Below are 8,981 nucleotides of genomic sequence, written 5' to 3'. Positions count from 1 at the left end.
TTAACTGTGCAGCGACCTTGAAGGATGTATGGATTTGAACCCCAAGGTCCCTTTGTTCATCCACACTCTTAAGTAACTGACCATTAATCCTGTACTCAGTCTTCTGGTTTGTCCTTCCAAAATGCATCATATGAACTTATATGAATTGTTTATTTCTATTATAACTTTTATGCTCTATTTTCTATTCTGTCTTGTATTTCACTATTTCTCATTACAACAGAGTCACAGTCAGTGGAGCTGTTGCCTGTTGTTATTGTAGTTGCAGTCACCGAAGTTCAATCCTCTCTGCCCATCTTGTCTGCATGTGGATTTCCCGAGCTTCAGCTGCTCTGGCTCCTTCATGCAGGTTCGTATATTAATTGGCCACTCTGGATTTCCCCTAGGGTGTAGGTGATTTGTAGAATCTGGAGACGGTTGCTGAGAATAAGAGAAGAATGCTTTACTGAGAAGATAAATGGGGGGATGGCATTGGCCTGAGAGTTGACATAGACTTCATGGGACAAGTGGCCTCTGACTGGGCATGGACACATGGAAATTACTATTGCTGATATTATACAAGATACTAAAAGGTACAGGTATACAAGGTATACAAGATATTAAGAAGAATAGATAGAGTGGACAGCCAGCGCCTCTTCCCCAGGACACCACTGCTCAGTACAAGAGGACATGGCTTTAAGGCAAGGGGTGGGAAGTTCAAGGGGAAATTAGAGGAAAGTTTTTTACTTAGAGAGTGGTTGGTGCGTGGAATGCACTGCCTGAGTCTGTCGTGGAGGCAGATGCACTAGTGAAATTTAAGAGACTGCTAGACAGGTATATGGAGGAATTTAAGATGGGAGTGTGGTAAACCATGTATATCTGTCTGGACACGCCCCTCTGCTGACTGTCCCTGTGGCTCCTCCCTCAGACCCCTGGATAAAGGTGATTGTGTCACTGCTCCTCCCACAGTCCAGGGCAGTCACCCGGCATGGACGTGCTCCGTTTTACTGCTAATAAAAGCCTTTCAGTATTTAAGCTACTTCCAGTCTTTTGGAGTTATTGATAGTTCATCAGGGAGGCAGGGTTTAAGGGTCGGCACAACATTGTGGGCCGAAGGGCCTGTACAGTGCTGTACTGTTCTGTATTCTATATTCTATGATTTAAAAACTGCCCAATCCCCTGCTACTTGAAACTGTTGACTAATATCATAAGCTTCATTTTCAAATGCAATGCTAACATTAAAATTTTCTAGACAGGAATGCCTATATTATTTTTACAGTGGAATTTTATTCAAAGGAACTAATATTTTTGAAAATTATGTTTTTAAAATGCTTTTCATTTCGAGACAGACTTATCTACTCCCATATGTATGATAACAATTTTCCTAACAACCAGCTATTTCATACCAAAGATATATGTAATTGACTTTGGATAAATATTAAGTCCAACATTTCATATGTAACTATATTGCTCTGAAATTTTAATTGAAATTCTGTTATATTATGATTATCATAATCACTTACTTTAGCATTAATAATTCACCCAATACTGGACAGCATGCTGCTGGGGTACACACATTTGCACATTTGCTGACACAGCTTGCGGGACATGGGTTTAAAAATGGCCTCAGGATTCCTATGCATAATTTATATATTCTTTCCAGAACTATCGGGTTCCTCGTGAAACTTTGGTTTCCTCCTACATCGCAAATGTATACTGGAATGTTAGTTGGATGTTGTAATTACCATTTTGTGTAGGCTAATGAAAAATTGAAGAAGTATTTATGTGCATATATGAAAGGGAATAAGTTGCAGGGGTACAGCAAAACCAGAAGGGAAATGGGACTAAAGGTGTCTGCATAGATCTGATAGGTGAATTGGCCACATTCTGCTTTATAAGATCCAAGTATTCCAGGCTCTCGGGCTGATTTATCCATATTCTGTCATGAAATTATTAATTCATCTGGGCATGCTCCTTACTTTAAACACTTGAGCTGACTAATTGGAGTAGGATTTATAGGTGCTTGATTATCAAAATTGCAATTCCCTTTATTTCTCATAAGCTCATTACAATAAATTCTATGTTGTAGCTCTGAATGGTGTACAGAAACAAAAGGGACCTGGACATTTACGTGCCTAAACCAGAGGAGGTCACAGGACATGTGGGCACATGGGATCCCAGGTTTCATAAATGAGCAGAAAGATTAAGTTATGCAGTTATAAAAGATTCATGTGAGCCCCAAGCAGGGTATTGGTTTCAATCCTGATCAAGACATTTAAGGAAGGATTTGAAATCCCCAGTGTGAGAAAAACAATTGAATGCTTCCTGGAATAAATAGATTTCAGCAACAAATTTAGATAGGAAAAGATGGGATTATGTTTTGTGGAACAAAACAGGCTGAGAGAAGGTCAGGTAAAGCAATACATGATCAAGGCAGGCTTCAATCAGCAATTAGAGAAAAGCTCCTTCCCTCAGGAGGTGGTTCAAAAATGCAGATTTAAAATATTTGGTAAAAAGAACAAACAATATTTTCCTCACATTTCATTCTGGATAGAGAAGTTGTGGTCAGGAAATCACTCCCTGTGGAGTGATTTAATTAATGATGTAATTTAAGATTTACCAATTACTTACTACATGCAATACAGAGTCAAATTCAAGGCTCAGCTTTGAGATGATAGGTCACTAGGTGAATGTTCCTGTTAGGTCCAATGTGATACTTCACTGCACTATCATTTGTCCCGTTCAGGTCCAGTAGATTAAACTATAAACATACAGAATTACTCAAAATTTCCGAAAGATAAAAAGAAAGAGAATGGGCTTTTTAATTGGTATTCTCAAAACAGCATCCAATGGAAATAAAATCTGATTCTTCAAGATTTTTTAATAAACATTCATTAATCAATTTCTGCACATAGACACTAGTGCTCTTTTTTTTTACAGAATATTGCCCGTAAAATCAAGCAGGCAAAGAGAAAATATACATTCCAGTTTTACATATCTTAATAACCATCTGGATATCATTCAGCAAGACAACCTCCTTAATTAGATTATCTGAACCTAGAGACAACAATCAAATTCCTGGATGTAAACAAAGTTAATACATTACATATGTTGAATACCTTTGTCAAAGAATACCTCAAGATATTTGAAGGCGTGTAATAAAGAGTGCATGCACGTTAAATAAATGAATGTTCCTCGATGCTTATTATCGGGAAGGACAGCAGTCACCGATTCCCAAGTGAAGTTCAAGCATGTAAACTCTCAGAATAACGTGTCCTCGTATCCAATAAGGCATTTGTTTTAATGCAATGTCTACCACAGGAACCGTTACCTTCCGGATACGAGTCCCAGGAGAGGTTTTTGCCAAATGAGCGTTTCTGATGACAGTGTGTAATAATGGTCCGTGACGTTGATGCCTGCCACTCGATACACCTGTAGACAGACGCAGACTCCCAAAGCGTGTGTGTTTTTTCTTTATCAAGTCCTTTCAGGTCTGTACACAGTGGAATGCTAGGATCATGACAGGGGTATTTTAAACATCCGAACTCCAAAGTGATAGTTTAATTGACTGTCTTCAGTTCATCCTTCCACCTGTTCAGTCGGGAAGGCGGTCTCAGGGGTCGTGTGCCTGGAGTTTAACCATTGCTCCAGCCTCCCAAACAGGAGTCTGTGTAAATTATACCGTGCCAGTGATGTCCATCGTAGAGATGGGACGCATAAACAGCAAGAACTGCAAGTCTCTGGGAAAGGAGATACACTATACATCTTTAAGCATTTCATAGCTTTCAAACCCTTTTCAATGCCACGGGTAACCCTTTGCGTTTTCTGTTAAAACGAACACATCTTCCTAGAAGAAACACACCAACTGAAAACATTTTCCCAATTAAAATTAATGCATATTTCCAGCGTGTTTTCCCCACTAAGGTTTGAATACAAACCGGGAAATATTCTTCCACAAAAAAACAGTTTTTCCATTGTCCCCGTTGAGTTTCCCGTCTCCAGTGCTGATACAGCATCTACTTACAACAATGAAAGACCTTTATTTCACGCTGCCGGTACTGGGCGCGATCTTTGGGTTTCGCGGATGGCTTGCCTCACTGGGGAGTATGGTCATCCTGCCTGCTTCACGTCTGCTTCCCACCAAAGTCACTGGCTCCCGAAGAGAATAAGAAGAGTGAAGTCCACCCACTGCTATCCAAAACGGAATTTTGGCCTGTATTTGATAACATTCACATACTTCCTGCTGGCCTTTACAGGAGGAGGAGATTTCGGAGCTTTGGGTGGCGCTTTCTTCTCGGGAATCTTTCCAGTAATTTTGAAAGTCTTTTCTTTTTCAGACTGCTTGAACCTTGGAAGGAAATGTGTCGAAATGTGTTGAGGTTTCACCCGAGGACTATTCCCCTTTTTAACTTTGCCACACTTATTCAAAGCCACGTACCACTCGCGGCTACCGTTCTCGCTTTTATACGTGGCCGAGGCATAAGTGTTGTAGCTGTTCTCCTGATATCGCTCCTTGAAATTGCAATCCTCTGTAAACTTCGTCTATAAAAGCAAAAGCGAAAACAAAATTAGCCTTTGTTTTTATGAAAATATCTCAATAACTTACAAAACATATAAGTACCCCACAGATGTGAGCCTTTGAGTTTCTAGAGTCTATGCCGTTACTTATGCTCCATGCAGTAATCTCACCTCGCTTTACCACTTTATCTTTCGATTCCTTTCTCACTAACGTGTTTAACCAGCTTGTCCGCAAATGTATATTTAAGGGCAAACTGACCTGCCGTAAATTGTTACGCTAACAATTAAAAATAAAACTGCTGGAAATACTCGATAAGCGAGTCAGCACCTGTGGACAGAGAAACACGTTGAACGTTCGAGCAGACGCAACAGCAATTAGCTAATGACAATCGACTGCCTTGTAATGTGTCTGTCAAAAGGTTATGAAGGACAAGAGCTTCGAACACACGCCGATTACGGGAAAATGATAACAGGGATTCGGAAGTTGAAAACCTTCATAGATGGAAAATGAAGTCGTGGCAACCTCATATTTTTCAAGATATACAAGTCTTTAAGAGTATTTAATGTAGATATGGTTTTGATCAAATGTCACAGATGTGAAAATATACATCTGGCAGTAGCCTTAGAAAACTGACTCAGTAGCGGTAGCTTTGCCTTTTTGTAACCTTAGAACAATTTAATAGATATCAGAAATTGTATCTTTGAGTTCCTCGTGCACCTGTCCCAGTCTTCTTTAGAAGCTCTTTGTAATAATATGACAGAAGTCAATTTCCAGAAGCTAATAGATGTCAATTAATGACAACTATTGTCTGCCTATTTCCAGTGGTGGCATTCAATTTGAAAAATACCTATTTTTTTGGAATTTTGATGGAAAAATAGCAGTTTAGTTTTAAGCTTGTAGGTCAAAATCAGAAAGGGAAGTTATCTTAAACTTCTATATGAAATTATTATTCCGTGATACGTTCCATTTCCACGCCCGAGGCAGTCAAAAATGCAATTAATGCAGAGTGAATATTACAGCGTTTCAAAATGTGCCAAATCCTCCAGAGGAATTAAAAGAAAATCTCTTCTCTGTGGCGGTTGATAATTGCTAGGACACGTAAATGCTGGAATACAATATCCCAGGAACCCACTTACCGATTTAATTACGTTGCCATCTGTATTTTGCAAAAAAAAAGGGACATGTCAGACGACCAGTCAAGATAAGGGAGCGAAGAACTGGAGCAGCGTTACAACTTCATATGCGAATCGGTTTAGCGGGATTGCAGAATTAGTTGTATCATTGACTTTTATCTCGTTTCAGCTGAAAGTGGGCCGATTGAGTTCTACAAAGACCCAGGATGACTGACGGGCGAAACATTAACACTGTTCTTGCAAAACTTATTAAGCAATCACAAAACTTCACCCAAGCATGACCAGTAAGCAGTCGCGAGTCATTTACTATTGATTGCATTAGTAGCACCAACAGAAGGCAATTTAGGTCAAATGTCAAGTTGCATGCTTAGAATCCGCGACAGATTCGAATGGTTTAATTTCGTTAGGAGCCCTGACAATGTTGTACAAACTAGTAAATACATTGGATTATTATCTAGATAACACTCTGCAAAGTGACCCAAAGCTATATGAAAATAAATCTCTCGTAATTTAAATTCAAGGCTTAATCTACGCGCGGCAATGGAAAAAAGTTGGTAAAATATGTACAACAAATCCTATTTATGTTGTATAACTCGGAAGCGACCCATCAGATCTGTGAATGTACAATACAATTTCATCCAGTGCCTTTCAACACAGTTGAGATTAAAATGCAATGTGGACAAAGAATTGTTGAAATTACTTGGTAATATTTTGAAAGACGGTAGTGCGGTGGCAGGACAATTTCACGATTTAAATAGAATTTAACTGCAAGCTTGTTCGAGAGGATTTTATATATGCAAGCTTTGCTTTCAAACTGAATATTTCCTGATGCCTAATGCAATCAGATATTTTTCTCTGTTTCTACAGTGACCGAATCTCTCTGCTTCTCCTACGTATGGAGAAAACTAGTCAGTCTTTAACGAATTAGATTTGAGCTTTAGCATCGAGTTGATCACAGTACCAGAAAGAAAACTTAACAGTTGGTGTGGAAGCACTGGGGGAAGTTCATGCTTTCAGAAGCTTTCGTGCATCTTTAACATCAGATCTTGGTCTTACAACAGAGTAATATATAACAATATGGAATACAACAGTAACCAGGGAATGATTTGGGAGCGGTCAGCAGAGATATTCTCAATTTAGTTCTTACGTTTGATTTATCATGGTCTGCACGAAACTTTGTGGAAGTAATGGGCATCAAAGAGATCCTTCTCAGCTGCGGGTGTTCAGTCAGTTTCTCGACATAACCTAAGTTTCATTTTAAGCAACTCATTTAAAAGAGAGCGGCTGCAGGCATTTCACGGGTTTGTAAAATTCATATCCGACATGTACACTCGCACAGTGCACTGGAATTTGAGGCATAATCTATTTTCAAGCCCAGTGCAAATTTAAATGGTTGCGACCTCATTTAATACTCACCGTTGCGTGGAGTTTCCCTTTCTTACTCATCGCTAAAAAACGGTTGCTAAAAATCCCACGGATTCCCACTATTCCCTGAGACACGGCGAATATTTCCAAAATACCTGGAAGTGAAATATTCACAGGAAAGATATTTTAATGCCGGGTTTCTAAAACTTACTTACCGGCTGCTGCTGGAAGACTAACAGCAATCTTCCTCTGTTTAAAGCTCTTTTCAACGCTCACCTACTGATGACGGGAAGCCCGTTACAACTAGCAGGTCTGTAACCATTTGATCTTGTAAAATACGAAAATCGCGCTGTATAACATGCTGCCTTTTTATTTCTTACACGGATTATACTGTGGCTTTGATATGGTGACACTGCAGATCACAGAGCCTCGCAGCCTTTAAAATGCAGAGCTCTCTTGTGCAGAAAGTTCTGAACAATTACGACTGTCCTATGATTTCTGCTTCTTGACGTTTTCAAGTGTTCATAAATTCTGATTTGTATTATTTCCAGGTATTAACTGGTCAAATCGACCACACCAAGTTCTAACGCAATCTCTCCAAGCACTCAATTCCCTTTAGCCTGCACCTGTTAACAACATACTTAGCGGCTTAACATGACCACGGCGAATCGCGAGCCAGACAACCTGTCCCCGGAACTACTAATCACAAAATCGATCTTTATAACAAAAATAGCTTTTCAAACATGCACCATTTCCAGTTAGGTGGAGATAGAATAATAGCAATAGAGTTACTTTCTTTGTACGTTGCATATATTTCCTTAACCTTTCACTGTTAAAACAAACAAAATTGTGTCGACGTTTATTTAATACATAAGTCATACAGGCAAACAAGTTGGTGGAGATTAAAATATTTAGCTGCCTATTACTTTACATAAACAAGTGTATCAACTCTTACATTTATACACCCTATCGTGACCTCCAAAACGCGCAGTATTTTAGTGGTCGAAACAATTTACTTGCAATACGAGCAATCATGCAAAGAGATTGGCAGCGAGAAGTTATTGTGAAACACGATGCACATGCGTAATTTCTATGAGATTTCCTCATAGAAAATTGCAATCCATAGAGCATATTGCGTTATTTATGATTGTAGGTAATAGGGTCTGCTATTGTCACGTGAGCTTATTTAGAACAAACACTTACTGAACAGATTGGCTTCATGCGAGCCACTGACTTTGCCATCAGGCTGAATCTGTAAATGAAAACCAATTCCAACTCTACAATAGAGTCTTCCAGTGCGCGGCCCAGACCTATTCCATTGGTACACGTTCCTTAGTGACCTGCGGCTCTGCATGGCTGAAGAGCTCCGGTTTGCAGTGCCCTGGAGTGATTCTGCGGACACTACCTGCTCGACGTGGCCCGAGGCGAAGCGGACAGCATGATTCACAAAGAGGAGGAGGAAGTGAAGGCGCATTCTTCCAGTAGATTTCTCCGAGTGCTCTCTGCTAGGACAATGCCCGCATTTTGCTGATCCCTTGCTCCACGCACTGCCGCCGGTTTGTGGCGTGTTCGCCAGGCATTTCCATGCAAAAGCTACTGCTGGCACGGGGATATTTATAACACAAATGATCTCACTGCGAGATGCCTGCCTGTGATCTGAACGACGGGTTCTCATCCTGCAGCGTCCGGAGAATGGGCATGGTCGCGTCTAATACAAAATGTAGAGAGTACTCGTTAAGAGAAAAGTGCCATCAATAATATCAAAAATGCCAGGACACCATCTGCACAGACTTCACGCACGACGAGGCTAATTTTAATCGTGAGAGAAACCTACAAATAATTCATACCAACCAGCAAAGTGTCCCAAAGGGGACACCCGAATGAGTCACTTCATGCCGAAACTCCGGGCTACAACGAACTAATGGTTCTTAACCAAGGACCGCAATGATCTTTCATGACCCAGTCGCTCCCCAGAGACTTCAGCCTGA

The 8,981-nt window shown here is 40.2% G+C and overlaps 1 protein-coding gene across 1 annotated transcript; it reads right to left on the bottom strand.

The window, feature by feature from the left end:
- Positions 1 to 2,850: 2,850 nt before the first annotated feature.
- fgf5 (fibroblast growth factor 5) lies at positions 2,851 to 8,467 on the bottom strand. Its single transcript, XM_073063990.1, has 3 exons — positions 8,197 to 8,467; positions 7,045 to 7,148; positions 2,851 to 4,518 (listed from the first exon to the last, which is right to left on the bottom strand). Exons 1-3 carry the CDS (start codon positions 8,465 to 8,467, stop codon positions 4,168 to 4,170), a joined length of 726 nt encoding a protein of 241 aa, XP_072920091.1. The 3' UTR covers positions 2,851 to 4,167.
- Between the last annotated feature and the right edge of the window lie 514 nt (positions 8,468 to 8,981).

This window comes from Hemitrygon akajei, chromosome 13 (genome assembly GCF_048418815.1).
Source record: "Hemitrygon akajei chromosome 13, sHemAka1.3, whole genome shotgun sequence".
In the NCBI taxonomy this organism is placed as follows: Eukaryota; Metazoa; Chordata; class Chondrichthyes; order Myliobatiformes; family Dasyatidae; genus Hemitrygon; species Hemitrygon akajei.
The sequence above is the reverse complement of the archived record's forward strand: the minus strand, read 5'-3'. Positions and strand labels throughout refer to the sequence as shown.

Coding starts and splice junctions, on each gene's coding strand:
- fgf5 (XM_073063990.1), bottom strand. CDS start 8,467: ATGCGCCTTCACTTCCTCCTCCTCTTTGTGAATCATGCTGTCCGCTTC. Junction 7,149..8,196: donor GCATGAAGCCAATCTGTTCA/GTAAGTGTTTGT, acceptor TTTCACTTCCAG/GTATTTTGGAAATATTCGCC. Junction 4,519..7,044: donor AAGGGAAACTCCACGCAACG/GTGAGTATTAAA, acceptor TTGCTTTTATAG/ACGAAGTTTACAGAGGATTG.